The following is a 19,393-nucleotide window of genomic DNA, read 5'->3' on the forward strand; positions in this document are numbered from 1 at the left end:
AAAAGTAACCAAAGTCAACTAAAAGTGAAATGCGTTGGAACAAACGGTGATCCCGTTTGAACTAGGGATAAGTACGAATCGAATATTCAAATCCTCGAAACTTGAATTCAAAGCTCTATAAAATTTTGAAACTCTCAAAACTTAAAATGGTGATTTTTTTTTGCTAAGGAAGAACCTAATTTTAAAAACCAACGTGAACAAAATTTGTCAAGCTCGCATACGTCACAAGTATCCATTTTGCAGTTCTACAATCACGATCGGGTGTTTACAACTTCAACAATAGAAACGTCGAGAATTCACAAGGCAGCAAATATTCGAGATATATTATACAATAATTCACGAATCGAATATTCTGCAGATACGCTGCGAATGATACTTTATTGCTTGATTTTATATGTTTTTTTATCTGGTTTTGGAAAGTTTCGAAAAAAGTATAATGTTTCGGAATCTTGAAACTCGATATTTTCTTGTATTTCGAAGATTTTCGAGGTTCTAACGTTTTGATAAATTTGTTCATAATATAAAGTTTCTTCGAAGTTTAACTGAATTTTTTTCGCGTTGTTTATAATGCACCCTATCAATGCTCACCTTCACAAGTAAATAACGATGTATTTTCTAAATACTTTTCAATTATTTATGAGAGTAATTATTGAACTAAGGTGAAGTGGGGTAAGTTCGTAAACGGGGCAAGTGCGTATACAGGCTATTTTTATTACAATATGAGCGAAATTTCTCCATTTAATATGTTTGTTTCCTTGTTTTGTTTTGCTATATCCCCTTTTATATTTCAGCTAAGAGTACTTGTTTGCAGTATAGAGTACTTGCATAATGCAGTAAAAAGAATTTTATAGCAGATTTGTTAATAATTCTGCCTTTGCCCCATTGCACATGAAATAAAGCTTCAAAGTATTTTTAACTTCAAGTTACGCTCTTACCCCATTTTCGGGGAAAGTGCAGAGTAGTTAACATTTTAAACAATTTCCTATCAAAATCAAAATGTACAAGGAAAATCAAGGTCCTAGTTAATATTAATTAAATAGTAGTAATTGTGCAAAGAGTTCGATATCGACAGCGTTAAGTATTTACATAGCAGACTGAAAATACTTACGTTTAAATACCAACTTTACAAAAACCAGTCTGCATTTACCTCACTTCACCTTATCGAATTTTGTATTGAATGTTTTGAGAGGTTCTGAGATTTCAACATACCAAAAAACCCATCCCTAGTTAGAATAAACATAGAGAAATGGCAGGAACGATTGTAATGCAGCATCAAGTTGAACTAAACAATGATTTCCCATGAGAAACGCGCTCGATGGAAATGTTATATCGCATTGTAAGCAGAATAGAAGTGGTACGCTAGTTTAGTAGGCGAATAGGAACGCTAATCCCAATGTGACCTCGTTCCCGGGGTTCTCGTCGATGACCTCGACAAGATGCTCCTCAACGAAGTTTCGCTTAGCAACTTTGGTTCGCGAAATCGCGACAATGACGTTGTAAATCCGTCAACCATCTCACGGAAACATTGGCTCATTTATCCCTCGTTACCGGATGCGAATATGTGCCTCTAATTACGGTTAATTTGCGTGTTCACGAACGGTATGCGCCGGTTATGGTTAAATTCAAGCATTTACGATTTTAGTCTTTCAATTTGTGTACAGTTAGGGGCAGATCTGACTTCCTTCTGGAAATTATGGCAACGAAGTGGAAAGAGGTTTGTCAGTTATTGATTGTTAAAGCTTTTTGAGAATTTGAAAGTTTGAGTATGAATTAAACATTTTAGGAAATTTTACTTCTACCGAAATTTTTAAATTTGTAGATTTTGGGATTTTGAAATTTTGAGATCTTAGGATTCAATGGTTTTAAGATTTTAGGAGTTTGGAATTTCAGGATCTTAAGATTTTGGGATCGAGGTATATGGATACTCTAGAGATTCGATGATCTAGATATATAGGAATATGATAATTTAAGGATTTAGAGGTATGAGAATCTGAGAATCTAAGGCCTAGGAATATGTTAGTCAAAAAATTTGGAAATTTCCTAAAATTAGGAATTTCTTAAGTTATTAAAAAAAAAATTTGAGAATTTGAGAAGTTCAGAACCTAAAATACTAAAAATTTGAAAATTGGAGAATTTAAGAATTTGAGAAATTGAAAAAGAAGCTTAGATATTTAGAAATATGAATATATCGAAATATAGAAAATTTCAAGATTATATACAAATTTCTAGCTTCATTTAGCTTTTGTTGCATTTGAGTGTACAAAAAAATATCAAATCTGTTTTGAACTCTTTGTTACCATTCAACATCTTAACCTATAATATTTGCGGCAATCGCCGAGCTAATTAGAATTAACTAATTATTGCTGTAATATTAAGATAAATATAGAAAGTTTAAATGTTATATATATTTTGGATTTAGCGATTTTCAACTGTACAAATTGAACTCAATTTAATCGTAGTCCAAATATAATTTAGGTCTGTCACATGTGGACTGCAATGTGCGTTAAGAACGTGACTCGATGTTATATGTCAGAGGATTAACACCTTGATCTCTTTTTTTGCTTGCGTGTTAACCTTCAGCCAGACAAGGTCATATGTTTAATGTGTGATGACGAGACAGAATCGGATCGTTTCTAATAGTATGCTTTAATTCAATACATTTCACGGGCAATATTTAGCGGAAGACTAATGCAATATCAATATTTAGCATAAAACTATGCCTATTAACATTAGTCTGAAAAATCAAACAAAGTACAAACTTGATCAGAATTAAAAATAATTCTAGTAGAACCTCGATCATTGAAAAATATTAATTGAAAAATATCAATATCAATTTAAAGATATGAATTGAATTCTGAAATATTCTTAGGATGAATAAATATTTAACCTAACTAATAGTATTTGTCTTTTTCTATACTTAAATAAATCATGTACCTGAATACTATCTAATTATGCAAAAAAGACAAAGTAAACTGCTTTGAAACAGAATTTAGCTTTAGCAGTAATTGTTTATAGATAACACTTGTAAACATTTTAACTTTGCATTTCTTTTTAGTAAATATTTCTTGCGTTGTATATTCATACTTCTATTAATTTGAATATAGTAAAAGTGTAAAAGAATTTTTTCCTCGATAAATTTCTTGGAATTGAAATTTAATAAACAAGGAACTTTAAGTTAATTATTATTCTTTCCTCATTCGTTCAGAATTAAAATCACATCAAGACATAAAAATATAGTCTTTTAACAAGAACTATGATAAATTATTATCGAAATTCAGAAGAAGTTATTTAAATGATTTGCTTCATGAAACTATAATTTTGTGTAACCTTCAGATGTTTAGTCATAAAATTGATTTAAGAAATATATGCATACTATAAAATATGATAGAACTCTTCATTGAATAACATCGAAGCCATTATTATGCTACAACAATTATTAGAAATTAACTGGTAACAAGACAGTAAAATATTTAACCTGTTAAAATAAACACTGGTTATTCAATTACAATATATCATACATGTATTTTCAATTAAAATCTCTTTATCTTGATGTAATAACATTTATTGTTCCTAAATTTAATATTTACCTGTTTGTAAATCTAATTTATTTAAGTTGTGTTGAAAATTTGATCTTTAAAATAATATTATTGTTTTCGTTCATTGCTATTCTATCATTTGTTAAAAATAATTTTTATTAGCAATATAAAACTAAATATAGGTACAAATGAATGTGCTAGTATCACTTTGCGAAACTGCAACTAAATTACCGTTTATATTAAGGATTTTTCAACATGATCTATTACTCTTTATACAATATTGATGTTATACAATATTCCGTTTATGAAAAAGTATATCATGTGCCACACATTCATATCAACTGTCTATTCATATCAAAAGTTATATCTAAATAAAATGAAAAACAGTACAAATAGTCATAAAAAAATAATATGAAAATAATAAAATAAATATGATAATAACAATGAAATTACATTGGAAAAATCAATCAATACGTCTTGGAACCATTTTTTTACACAACAAATAGTTTACGACTAATTAACGTTTATAGATAAAAATAGTACATTTCTTGATAAAAGGAAAATTATTTACTTGAATGAATATATTTCATAGCTTTTCTTATGCGTATCATAATTTACAAAAAATTATTAATGTACATCTTGTGAAACCGATATTATGCATGATTAGTAACTAATGAAACGAGTACAAATGTCTTTGTAATTCGCTGTACACGAAAATATGAATTTTCTTCGATTACCGGATGCATGGTGTGGATCTCGTAAAAGTGATCTCGTCGTTAGCACGTCAATTAACTTCTACCAAGAAACGTACTTCAACTCTTGGAAGGTGCACGATTATGGAAAAGGTCACTGGTACATGATATTTGTTGAGAGCATCGAATGATTGGCCTCGCTTGCGTTGTACGCGCAACACGTGATACGAAGTGTGGATTAAATTACACACAGTATTATCTTTTATTAAATCACTTTGATGAAATTTCAATTTCCGAATCGCAACAAATTCTTGCGAAATGGTATAGACAAGTATGGGAAAATGGCCTCAGTGCAATTATATTACCTACATTTCCTACATAATAAAACTTACTTTGATCAATTTTAAAAAAGAGTGAAGATGTGAATGAGAGTGAGATTTACTTTTTAAAAGAGAGTGAAATTTGAGTGAACTCTTTCTAACTGAGAGTTTATAGCAGTGTTTTGAAATTTCAAAATGATGTTTTTGTTGGAGAAAACCTGATTTGACATACTGAAAAAAAACATGAAAATTGAAGAAATAATATCAGGAAAAGTTAAACTCTCAAAAGAAGAATGTAACAAGAAATATTTGCGATTACAAAATGAATAAAACTGTGAAAATAACTACCCAGTAAGATATTTTTCTGTCAGATCAGTTATTTTATAAATGCATTTTAATAAAAGCTACTAGTCCTGATTAAACTTGATGATTAACTCCTAACAACCAGTCCGGCCTGCTTAACATAAATCGCTAATTTACAAATCCAATAATGTGGTTGCTCGCTGTGGAATTCTTATATATATATTTTTTTTTATTTTGTCATTATCGACGATAGAATCCCGTCAGTCGTGCTTCTTATATTCTCGTCTACTAATGGACGTTGTTTTTCGGCCGTCCAATTAAAATTCTGCAATCCCCTAATTCGTTCGTTAAAACTCGATGCTTCTACGGTTTTTGCCAGGTACCTGGAAAAGGAGCGTGTCATTATACACAGCGACCAAATATAAATAATATAACTCCGAATGAAACTATTTTGTGCCGATATTAAATAATTTCACGCTGATTCGACAAACAGAGTATGCGTTCTTTGAAAAATATTAAAAAACATAATCGCAATTTTTCATTAACATTGACAATTAGAAAAAATTATGGATATTTGAGTTAATAGAATTTGAGTTAAATAGAAAATAGAGTAGATACACATTTAATGTATACAATATGATGTATATTAATGTATATGCGAAAGAAATATTGAACATTTTATTTATAATAAAACAGAAATACAGAAATATTCTATTTCTGTGCAATTTTATATAATAAACAAATATTTAACGTAATTTTCCGGCGAAATGTTATGTTTTGGAACACTGTATTTATTCTATAGATGTTTATTTATTAACGTTTTATATCAGAAATTTCAAATGAAGAAATTTAGGAATTTGGTAACTTAGAACTATAAAGATACATAAGTGTAAAATTGTTTAATCTTCAATATAAATATTTCAAATTTAGGGATCCAACAATTAACAAAGTTTAAAAACATAAAAATTAAATATTCTCAAATTTCTAAATTAACAAATTATATTTAAACTTCAAATTTAGAAAATAATAAATTTAAAAATTGTGAAATTAATTAGCGAAGTTAATTGAGTTTTAGTGAATTATTAATTCCCAATACTTGAGACTCTACACCACTTGCACGTTTAGGCACCATGCTCTCACAGCCATCGCTGATTTATACCATAATTGAAGTTTATTATTTCTATATAGAATCATCCTTTTTTGAAATATCCCGCATATTCTGTGGTTTTGTCGGTTCACGATTAAAATGATTTCTGCACATGTTTATATTTCGTTTTCTCTTTTTGTCGTTAATAAGCAGTCCTTTGAAGGGCACGAATTAGTTCGAGTTCTTTTCGCGTTTTTTCTTTTATCAACGACTCTTTTTGTCCGTGCCCTGATCTACGTTGAGTAGAAAGAACATCGGTTGGCTCGAAGTTAATTGGGCCTAACGATTATCGTTTGAACAGACCAAGCTGAAATTCGGGCAACATTAGTAGCTTCTTAATAGATTGATAGTGTCAGATTGAATGAATGATAATTGCTCCTTTCCATCCTTAGCGCGACTATAATCGCGCGGCAATTAGATGGAAGCGGGCTCGTCGGAAATTACTGCCGCACGAGCGTTAAAAATGACAGTTAATGCCTGAACGATTTACCGCGAAGGTTAATACGAGGGAGAATGAGCAGACAAGATTGCTGAGTAACGCGTTAGTTTCTTCGTATAGCCAAAGCCTTAGCTCGTTATTCCTGATTTTCGTAATCCGCCAAGAACTTCCCTCTTAACGTAACAATATTCGACGATCGCTAAAATTCATCCTTTACGAATCACAAAAACCTTACGGCTTGATATTAACCAATTTATTGCTAAATAAATTTTAATTAATCTCACAGTCTGGATACTTTCTATGTACTACCTTTCGCTCCGTACTTTTAGGAGACTTCTTTGAAGACCTTAAGGGGATTTTTAACGCGATTTTTATGAATGTACTTAACAAGAACTGTACGCTTAACATTAAAATGCCAAAGCTTTAAGTTATTATAAACTCGTAATCTAGTAATAAAATTCCAGCAGCGCTAAATTAAACGTTGATCCTAATTTTTAAATTATAATATTTAGAAATTTAAAAATAGTCAGATAAAAATTTTCAGAACTGATATGTAAAACTTCGAGAAATTTCAAATTTACAAGCATGCGAAGTTACGAATATCTCAATTATTAAATCTAGGAATACAAAAATCAACTTTTTAAGATTATGTGTTTATGAGTCTGAATTTTTTATTATCAGGTAGATATATTTCTTCATCAAATAGCTGCAAATGGTTGAAAAATCGTGCGACGCATCAAAGATAACACCCTTGATATGTTACGAATGACACTACAAATTTAATTTAAAAGAATGTATATCAAATTATCGTATTGAAACGAATGATGAGTATAAGTCTGTTTTGGAGTGCAAAAGGTTAAATTCAATTTCCCAATGTAAAAACAAAGCCTTACTTTTGTTTCCACACATAGATAGTTTACGTTGCCTCCAAAGGCATCACAATATCATTCTAGTTGTTTTCGTCAGAGCGAAATCGAGCGTTATAGTCCAAACTCCGATTGAAATGATAAATCACGTGATTGTTGCAGAACGCGAACCACCCCGCGTGACTGCGGCTCTGGTAGGAGATGGAGAAGGCAGGTTGATCGCCACCCCTGTCCACAAAGAAAGTATAGCATCTAGGAGCAAGGAAGACCTAGCACAGGAGGCGGCCCTGGTGCTTCAACAAGCGGGCAGCCTTCACTGCATCGCCCACGACAACAGACGATTGCCAGGTCGATTTAGCACGTTGCCGGCTCGCCGTAACAAGAAAAGGCCCGAACTGCCACTCGATGTAAGACGCAGGAGCGAGGAAATCGGTGCCACGACGAGCGCGGACTTCGTCGAGACACCAAACTTAAAAAAGAAGAAGTCACTGGAGCGGAGTGCGAGCGATGCGAACACGAAAAAACTGAAAGGTTCGTTGGCGAGGTTCTTCTCACCAAAACTAGAGAGAAAGAGAAAGCCGGTCGGTCGTAGCGTGAGCGACGCGGGTAGCTCGGCGCGATCGCATCGCAAGAGGAGCGGCAGCGAGAGCGAAGGATCGCATCTTGGCAGTAGTCGTGCTAAAAAACCACTGTCCCCTATCATCGAGGCGTCGCCACACGTCGATCAACAGCCGTTCTACTTTGGCGAGAAGAACAGCAGACCGGAGACGAAGAAGTCGAAGCAGGAGGAAACCGATGTCGAAAAGGTGATAGAACGGACAGAGACGAGAGGGAAGTACGAAGAGACGGAAGTGAACGTTGGCAAGGGATCGATATCGGCCAGGAAGGAGAACAAGGGAATCGTGAGACGCATACCTATCGAGCTAGAGGACGATAACAAGATCAGAGGCGGGGAAGAGGAACAAAGGAAAGAGGAGAAGGTAGGCCGGCATACCCCTTCACCGGCAAAGGACACCGGGCTCGACGAAGTAGACAAGGTCGGTACGAGTAGCATGCTGCACAGCAGCCGATACGATCTCCAGCAACGCGGCGAAGAGTCAACGATACACAAGATGATTCACCGATTATCCACCGATCGCTCGCCCCCACCACAACTGACCAGAACGATGGTCTCGCCCGGGCCCGGATTCGGCCATAACAACAATCGACCGTTCTCGTACACCAGACCCAACGAGTCCTCTTGCAGTCCACCGCCCCCGCAGACTAATGTGATTTACGCTCAGGTGCAGACCGATAAGAAGAAGGCGCAGAGAAGTCATTCGGACAGCGACGAGGGACTAGGTCTCGAGAGAAAGGATTCGTCGCGCGAGAACAGCCCCGCGGAGAAGGAGTATCGCAGGACCGATTACTCCTACAGCAGTGATCTGAGGCGCAACAACGAAATCAACACGTTCAAATCCAGGTACGAGGAAGAAAGAAAAAATGCGTCTGCTCGATTTACCGGTCATTACGCTGGAACGCAGGACTACGCGGCCAGGAATGCGGACGCGAAACGGCGTCACGAGTTCGACGAAATCGATCGACGTCTTTACGACAAACCGGAAAAGTACACGTCGACGGTGTTCGTCGATGCTTCTGGTAGAGGCAGAGCAGACGGCACAGACGCCAGACAACGAGATAACAACGAATTCTCGACCAGACAAACACAGTCCGGGATATCGAACAAGACGTCCGAACTGAGCGCCAGGCGCGACCTCCTCGAGTCCAGGATCAAGTCGAGGCTACTTGCCGACGAGATGTTCGCGGCGAAGAACAGCGCGAACGTGCCGATTAAGAAGTCCTCCGAACACGAGATCATCGATAAGCCAATCGTTCCGTCTCCGGTTACGCCGAATCGCGTCGCTTCGCCGAAACGTTACACGGACACTTACATCACGGAGACACGCACGAACAGCAACGGAGAGAAATACATCTTCGAAAAGGAAATACACGAGGACAACGGCAAGGTGTATGGCTACGAGAAAAAGATCACGAACAAAATCCCGTCGGATGGTTACATTGACACGAAGCCGAGAGACGGTTACAAGGTGGAGACCAGAACGGACAAGTACGGGGACAAGTACATCGTAGAGACGCGAACGCACCAAGGATACGCGGACGATTTTAAACCGTTTCTTAGCGACAGGAGCAGGACCAGCCCCGAAGAACGATACCCAGCTACTAGAAGTTCAACGAGTCCCTATAAATCGACCACCCTTCATACAGATGGGAACGCAGTCGTTCATCGTTTCCGCGACGAATCTAGGAACAACGACATCCTCTCGTCACCGATAATAGCAAAAAAGTTAAGCACCGAGAGGAAATTTTCGAAGAGCGACGATTTTCTGGATCGCGAGATCCGACCTAGAGACCCTTATCTGCCGAAAAAGAAAAATTTCGAATCGATACGCGGAATGAGCAAGTCAACGCAGCGTCTGGATGAGGTCGGTGAAAATGCGCGCGTGAGAGCGCTGAGGAGCGAGTACACGACTAGGTCTCACGAGAATCTGACCAGTCACGCGGACTACGTGAACGCGAGGGACGTACATCGACCTCATCTCACCAGTCCTGCGATGAACGGCCGAAAAGAGAGATCGCCACCGTTCGCGAAACGGCACTTAGACAGTTTGCGGGAAGGTCCAAACGACGATTATGACACCGACATATCGCAATTGACCAGTAGCCAATTGGAGTCCAAATATTACAAGGAGACGCGCACAACGCAACGATACACCAGCAGCAAGCACCCGATACACGATGATTACGACAGCTCTCCACCCAGGATACGCACCGATCGTGGCGGTTACAATTCAAGTCGTTACGACTCTGACACCACAGCCAGAGACTCGATTCGTTGCGAAACTCGGTACGACGAGAGTTTGCGTACACTCCGAAAAGAACATCGAAAGCAGGACGAAGACCCGAAGAAACCTCTGCGACGATCACGCAATCGATTGGACTATTTCGATGACTCCGACGCGAGAGACAGCACTAGAGCGAAGACAACCGTTAACAGATTGGAGCCCTTTGACGAAAGCCCACCCAGACCACCCAGGGCCTACCATGAAGGTGGCAAATCGAGACACACCAGGCAAGAAACGAGGACGCACATCGAGCGTCGGCATCGCGAAACTCGATTAAGCGATTCCGATCGTAAGGATCGTCTGGCAGATTCTGGGATCGAGAACGATTATAGGCGCGACTCGCAAGAGGTCGATCGAAGAGAACAAATGGAGTCCGAGGACGAGGGCTTCGTCACTAGGCAATTCATCAAAAACGAACGAAAACACACTGATAGAAACATGAATCTTACTCCGTCCGAGCAGCGGAAGTACGAAAAATATTCGAACGACATGTCCAAATCACCACTGGTGACCGCGAAACCGCCTTCCGGGGCCGATAAAAAGTACGAGAAGAAGGCGGCGAAGAAAAGTGGTACCATGAGCAAGGTGAAACAGCTGTTCAGTAAGAAAGAGAAGAAAGCGAAGGAAGAGAAGAACAAGAAGAACGCGAGGAACAGCAGTAGCGGCGCCCTCACGGATGATGAGGTGACGATGAGGTACAGGGAGTACCGCGGCGATCAGCTGAGAAGCGCGAAAAGCGCACGAGATTTGGGCAGCGACATCAATCAGGTAGGAATTTTCATTATTTAATACACTGGTCATCGAACTTTTAAATTCGCTTTATTAGAATAAATTGTAATGAAGCAGAAATACTAAGTTCGCTTCATTTCTAACGCATCTACTCTTAAAAGTTTAGTTAGCATAACTGAATACAATTCAGTTTATATGATTTATCCTCTGAATTTGATAAAATTTACTTGTTTTCTTTGGATACATATAAATAAAATGCCACGTTAGAATATACTTGGATTTAATGTGAAATATAGAAAGATCGTAAAATTGTAAAAAGGGGAGTAAGCATGTAATTCGAGCGATGACACGATTTTTGAGAAAATAAGTAGCTAAAGCCTTCATGAGTGCAATACGATGCAAACATTAGTTTTCGATTGTAAGTTGAAATTTAAAGTGCTTCTATTCATTCGAAATAAACGATGAATAGCTTTAAGGGAGAATAAGGGCATTTCTTCGTACTCTTTAAGCATAAATTATTGCTTCAAACCAAACCTGAACACGATGTGTTGTCCTACTTTCATTTATCTCTTTTTTCGTCTTTACTTCATACTTTAATTTACGGCCGCTCTGTATATCTATACTTACACTGCATATATTTCTTAAAGTATAAAATGCAGAAGAGATATTTGACTTAAAAGTTGAATGGTATAAGTTTAATAGCCATATACTTCCCTTAACAAAATTGTGAAAATGCAAATTATTTTCCCCGAATAACATAACATATAAAGTTTTATTCAAATCAATTAATAATTATGTGATATCCTGTATAGTAAATTGAGCGAATTGCACAGTTAACAGAAATGTTTGCCTACATATTATTGCAAAAAGTCTTCTTATGTCGTTTCACTATTTAGTCGCATATCATTAAAGTCATATAACCCATAATTTGAAACTCGTAAGACACTTCTTATTTTCTGCTCATTTTGCAGGACTTATTTAATATTTGCAATAACTAGCAACAAAGATTCAATAATAATCTTCAACTTACTGTAATGTACTTCATAGCAGCGCTGGAGATATCTTTAATGCTGCGTTTTAAAGAATCGAAATTACCGTGTGTTAGTTAAGATAGATAACTCAGAACGGTCGTATAAAATATAGCTTTATAAAATTCTTTTACAACCACGATCCTCGGGTTTATCCAATCGTCGTGGATTACCATGAATGGGACTTCTTACGATTGTTTAAATGATGTTTCCTCAATAACACATGAAATGTCTCTCCGATGCGTGGGGTTCTCAATGCGCTTTTAATTTTAAGGACATCAAATATTTAATGACGACTTACTTATGCAAACAAATGTTTATCCTGAATGATAAATTTGTATACAAATTCTTTCACATGAGGATTAGAAACATTACTGTCACTGAATTTACACTTGACTCCAAGTGCAATTCTTCCAAGTTATTTATTAACTAAGTTAACACTTATGGTCATTCTTGATTCTGACTACATCTTAATAACTGAATTTGTTTTACGATTATAAACTGTATGAATTGACACTATTGCCCATAAATTTATTTAATTATAACATTTAAATTATACTACTTAAACGTTTAAAAAAGATGACCTTTTCCGACATTTTTTTACCCTTTATTCTTAAATGAAATTTTTTTCTTTTTCTCTTTGTTATTATTATTTGGATAATAATTATGTTTAAAAATTAAAACCGATCACCGAATATACTTATTTATTACTTGCATTAGTATCACTTATTCACATTATATTGTTGCTTTGGAATATCTAATTTTACAAATACAATGTGTTTTAATAAATTGTATATATTCTTTGAATCAATTGTAATAATAAAAATGATAACAAAAATATTAGATGATAATTTCAATAAAAGATTAGTAATTGTAACACTTTAATCTAAAAATCATACTGCATAATCATTTGTTTTGAAGCATTTTATTCTAGTAATGAAATTCACAAATTAAATTTTAATGTAAAATTCAATTATTAATATTGAAAAAGTATTCTATCAATCATACCCTGCAAATTTATACATAATTCAATTAACATTTTTCGTTCTTTATTATCATAAAGCATATACTTATAACGATAATGTAAATTTATTTACAAACACATGTCGAAGACGTAAAACATACTTTAAAATATCAATTATTCTATAATCTTTGTGATCAGTCAAATTTTGAACATGAGGTGGGCAACAAAATCATTGAAGTCGTCATATTAATAGTCTCACCCAATATATTCACTAATAAAGGGTTAAAGTCGACAAGTAAACACCCATCTGATCACTATCGGTCCACATTTATTACAAAGAACTATAGTGAAATGTTTCATAAAATCTTGCCAACCTTCCAGCTACGAAAGGTAGCCTTTCGCGGTTATTAAGTGTTACGCAATTACGTTACAGCTGCACCTGGCGAACCGATACAATGCATAATAAAAGGACGTAATGAGAATCGGTCTAGCGTGGATTACATCGGACACGAAAAACGCATTACGCGGTCGGGTAAAAAGGTTCCGATAAAAATCTGAAGGCAACAGCATGGTGGTCGAACACACGAACAAGATCATTAATCGTGGACCATTGAAAATTCAGGCTACGCCGCTAATTCGCTGAAAGAACCACCTGTTCCGATCGCGAAACCTGGCCACGCGTTTCGCAAGAACACCTTTCCACCCACCGTGAGACCATGCAAATGGATTTTATCGGTGTCTCTCACCGCGTTTACCATTGTTACCTCTTTTTCATCGACGATCTGCGTGCAGCCGTTAATCTTTCCTTTCGGAGCAAGAACGTCGATACGTACGTTTACGTATCCTGGTTTGCGAAATCAACTGGAAGAAAACGATTCCCTGGTGTGCCGGTCGATCGTTTCTCCGCCACAGCGAAACTTGTAAAACGGCGTGAAACAATTATCGTTGCTAGTCGCCACCTCTGGTAGATTAGATAGTCGAGTCGACGATTTTATGGACGACCGATTGCTTCACCATCTTGCCAGTTCTCGCTCGCCAGAAGACATTAGCGGCGATCGTAATGGCGCTTCGATTGAATTAGACGACGACTAAGGGAATCAACGTTTCTTTTTTTTTCTTCCGTCTCATGCAAAACGAACCGCCATGTGACGAAACGAAGTATTTTATTTCGTTTCGCTTTGATATATTATGAAACAGAGATACGAGGAAATGACGTTCTCAGATTTGATGACTCTCGTCTCGTTTCTTCTATTGATGATGCGGAATAAATGGTGGATGAGATTTTTCTCTAACCTTTTTAGGAAGTTCGAATCTTAATGACAAACCGTGTACGTGTACGGTTTATGTACAATTATAGCGCGAAATTATATAGTCACAGATGTTTGCGTATATTTGTCGGATGTATATGTAGGTGTAAGTACTGGCACATCTATCTATATCCACCTTTTCTGAAGAAACATGTTGTTAAGAAACCCATAGACATTAGATTATCAATATGTTATTCATCATTTAACGGACGAAGGAACAGATTATGTGTTATTTAAAATAATTACTACTAGAACCAACAACCAGTCAAAATGACTGGTTTAAATAATAATTTGTGATATACGTAATTCAAAGTATTAACTTAGTGACATAAACTAACATATTCGCAGTATTAATGAAGTATTTGTAGTGAATATAATAATGATTGCAAGAACCTTCTTAAAACTGTTTTTCGCACAAATGTCGAGTCCTATTATTTTATCAAAAAACAAAAACTTCACCGTTTCTGTAAATGTTATAATTTTACATATACAAAAGAAATTGCAATTACCTTAATTGCTTCCTTAATCGTTTGATCACAAGGACATTTACCTTATGCTAATAAAATTTTATGAAAAAATCTTGGGGCATCCTGTATATCTCGATATCTTGCCTAATGCAAACGACAGATAATCGTACACGAGAACGCATCGTAACAACTGTATTTCCAACTATACGATCTAATTTAACGTTCATGGTGTTTTGTTGCGGTCAGGCAATAATAAGGTTGTATCGTATGTTTAGTTTCACTGTGGTTAGCGAACCATTCGAGGAAGCATACGAAAACGTGGCTAAGGTTGCGGCAAACGCGTGGCTAGGTTTCCACACAATGTTCCCGTGACAAACGCGCCGGAAAACGTTTTCTACCGCGTGGGCGGAGGAGTGCGATCCTCGCGTATAGTATCTACCGGTGCGGATACTTTCCACCAGCTTGGGTACAGTTAGGCATGACGCAACCGTGCACTCGAGAACGGTATGAGATCCCAATTATCGAATGCTTCCGGTTTCTAAGGGTCTTACATTTACCTGAAACAACGGCTCGCTAAGTTCCGGCAGTAACGAACATTCGAACAAGACACGACTGTATGCTGGGAAAACTTTGTGTGCCATAGTACCTTCGAATCGCGGCTAACATGATCAATGGAAACACGTATTTTATAATTGAAAGACACTTCGCGGTTTTAGTAAATTATTATTTCATTAAAATACGTGTTTTGTAAGCAGAAGATCAGATGTTGATTTATGGTAGATACCAGTATAACGCGAATTGCTATTTGAACATGGAAAATTGTTGACAGGGCAGTGTCGAAGATATTATGGCTGCTATTTTCATACAATGGGGTACTTCGAGCAATGCATTGTGTAATAAAATGCAGAAAACAATTAGCACATTCAATAATTTTTTCAATAGTTGACATGACCATAAACATTCCAGTCATATAATATATATAATACTTTATATTATACAATATAATGCTATTTCATATACAAGGTATACTACTAGTAGTTATTTTATGTAAACGAATATTATACACAAACCATAGGTGGATTTACCTTAATTTTCGAAATATGAAGATAAATCACAAAAATACCAGAAGCATTCAAGTATGTGAACTCGTGATGCCCAGCGGCGCAGACATTTCTACTGCAAAAGTCATACACAAACATTACATGGGCGTATTTCTTGAGTGAAAAATTTATAGACACTTTACCGAAGTGCACTCGATGTTGTACATTTCAAAAATAAACAGCGTAGGCGATATATTATTGTTACTCATCACAATCAGAACAGAAATATAATCTCTTAACACGATAACTCTGTAGACATAACATTACTATTTATATCCATATCTCAATAGTGAAACGAAATAATCCCATTGTTTGTACAGCATGTCACATTCGAAATGACCTCCCAAATATGCCAGTCAAATTCATTGATTTACTAGCGCAATATTCTGCATAATAGTTCAGACCAAAAAATTAAGTAGGGTTTAACCACATTAGGATAGTAGAATAGTCGGATTTAACTTTATTAAGATAGCACTATAGTAGTAGTGTTTAATTTTATTAGAATAGTAAGGTAGTAGGATTTAACTTCATTAGGATGGTAGGATAGTAGTATCCAACTTTAATATTAATGCGGAAAAGTAGCGTTTTGAAATAGCCTTGCACTATAATATCGTACCACATTCGCGACGAACCTTATAGTTCATACGTGACTAACCTTATATTTTCATCGTAATTGAAATTTGGGTGCAATTCCAATTATAGCCTTCATAATCAAGAGTTGTTGTATACAAAATGTGTCTAACTTTCCAATTTTCTTTATTTGTCTTCACGTTGTAACAATAATTAGTAGAATGTAAATGACACAACTGTCTAGAAAATTAGAGGTTAAGAAGTTAATAACAATTGTGCAAACTTTACTCTTGTGAGTTAGTCTCGTTTGTACCTTTATAACCAAGTTTCCAAACTTGAAAAAAAAGAAATCGCACTTTCGTACACGTTGTGTTTGGATTAAAACAGTTATGATCTTCTGAATACATTCACTTTCTGAAGCAATTAGTATTCAGAGAAGAACGTAAAATGATCAATAAAAAGAAAAATAAGTGAAAAACAACGAAGAATCTAACATATTTGTGCAATCCTTTGCTTAACCTAAACACTTGAATGAGTCAGAATTCATCATGTGATGGTGACTTTACAATTCCTTTCAAATCCACTCCAATCAACTTTACTTTGTTGACTTGATGAAACAAATCTAAAACTAACGACAAAATCGAATGAAACTATCATACGAGTAAAAAAGACTTCAAATCAGATTTAAAGATCAGGTAGAACTATGTGACATATATTCCTTAACACGATTGCTACATTGAATCAGTTAAAAACTTGATTAGACAGTATTTTTATTTTTGAATATTTTGTCAATATTTTCACAATATTTTATGACATATATTATTCATTGTTACAAATAGCTAATACAAGTATTTTCAACGAGGTAAATTAAATTTTTAATACGTACATTATATGCAATATCAAGAATTACAAACAGAAAGAATAAAGTTGTTCGAAGTCACCTCAGATACCATCATTAGCAATTATGCCCACATACAGCAGAACACCCTGTATATGTTGTTGAACACCCTGTATTCCATAAGAACACCCTGCATTCGTATGAAAATTTAAACCTCAAGTATATATGACGCGACAGTTAGTGTTAATTCGAAATCCTTTAACAGCAGATAAAATGTTCGAAAATCGAACAATGATCAAAGACAATCTTGCAGTCTCGATGGTGTGGTGTCAGGATTTGAGACGTTGTTACACAACACACGCCTCAGCAGGTGACTGTGTATCGCTCGCAACGAATTGATCAAATAGTACTTAACTTTAATGTGTCTCGCTTGAAGCTGGAATCGTTGCCTTGTAGCAGGGCACCCACGCTCACGAACGCCAATAATATCCCGAGCGATTCACGCCCAGGTGCAAAAGACACGCACACACGTGGGCCTTTATTGCGGTGTACCTCGGCGAACAGGCGAGGGTGTTTTCGCAATATTCATTCACGTGCAAAGAAGAAAGAAAGGACGAGGAAAGAGAATCACACGCAAAAAAGACCCATTAACTCCCCCGTAAATTGGCAGGTGAGGAGGAGCCAGAGCCCTCTGGCGCGTTTTGCTTTACTGGGATAATTAATAATAAATAACCGTAAAACGAAAAAGAGGCTCTACTGTTTCGCGCGGTAACACGCTGATTTGAAGTTTTTAACAGTCATTGAACCAGTAATTTTGGATTTGGAACCTTAACAGCAATGTGCACAGCGCAACCTAAGTTTTCATTAATACCTTGACCGCTGGGTCACACATGTATTGCACATTTGAAATTTGATATTGAAATTTAATATATTATTTAAGACATTTGTCGAAATATGTTGAGATGGTATTCTTTAAATCTTTGTTAACTTTCATTGAGATGTAATATGTACATCAATTTATATCTTAAAGTTTATATATATATTTATTTGTCTTCTATACCTTTATTTTTGCATTAAGTACTGGTAAGTTTAGAGTTAACTTGAAACTATGAATAATAAATGTAAAAAAATATTGTGAAAATAACTGATAAAATTTGTTAAAAATAACGATACTAACTAATCCAGGTTTCATCTGATTCAGTGTGGTAGTCGGCGTCTTAAGAGATAATGTAAAAATAGCACCTAACCACTGCAATTGAGGTAATATAACCCCTTGTACTATAATGACGAGTTACACTCGTGACGCACTCATAGTTCAAGTACGGTAAACCTCTTATATTTTTAGTATGGCTGAATGTTCACTTTTAGTATAATTGTAATTTGCACAGTTAAAGATTGCTAAATACAAAACAGGCATATTTTACCTTTCTTTAGTCGCTTTAATATTGTAGCAGTGAATTGCTCGTTACATCTGACGCATTTATGGGATAAATAGTAGCGTAAGGGGTTAATAACATATATTCAGCTATCATATATTATAATGGTTGCTATTTTTAAGGTTATGAATAACTGATTCATTTTTTTTAATCAGTAAATACCTGTAACTCAGATATAAAAACACATACAAAGATATTCAATGGTTAATTACAATAATTGAAAGAAAAGTTAATGTAACAGTAAATAGTAAATAATAATCGAACTGAGGCTTGGATTAGCTGATTCTCCCGTCCTTTGCTACTTATTAGTTCAGTGTCATAAATCTACATACAAAAAAATCTTGATATACACTGAAATGATCTACACGATATAAGTAAAACAATTATCCCCAGCATTCGAGACCCCATGAAGTTCGCTCACCGAAACATATCATGTTACTCAAATTCGGATATATTCGTGAATCAATACCAATGCAAATATAAAACATTTTTATTTTTGATTTTTTGTTATCATACTTTTACCAATAGATTTTTTACAATTTTCTGATTAAAATGAGATCAAACACGACAAAATTTGTAGTATATTTTCTGGTTTAATCGCCAATAATAAGGTTCAAAGACAGAGAGCTATAGCGTGTGAAATCGTGGCAGTCGACAAAGATAAGGAGCATCCTTGCAATGTTAATGCGTTGCTAATACTTTAATTTTTAGTTGTCTTTTTATACAACTTCTTCCGTCATTTTCGTGA

At 35.6% G+C, this 19,393-nt stretch overlaps 1 protein-coding gene across 3 annotated transcripts in view; it reads left to right on the forward strand.

Moving 5' to 3' along the window:
- blo (bloated) overlaps positions 1–19,393 on the forward strand; it is a 251,200-nt gene that overhangs the window by 52,133 nt on the left and 179,674 nt on the right. For all 3 annotated transcript variants that reach the window (XM_012294357.2, XM_012294356.2, XM_076531388.1), the window contains one exon: positions 7,466–10,974. In XM_012294357.2, the coding sequence (XP_012149747.2) occupies positions 7,466–10,974 (3,509 nt within the window). The remainder of the gene's footprint in view (positions 1–7,465; positions 10,975–19,393) is intronic.

This window comes from Megachile rotundata, chromosome 4 (assembly GCF_050947335.1).
Source record: "Megachile rotundata isolate GNS110a chromosome 4, iyMegRotu1, whole genome shotgun sequence".
NCBI lineage: Eukaryota > Metazoa > Arthropoda > Insecta > Hymenoptera > Megachilidae > Megachile > Megachile rotundata.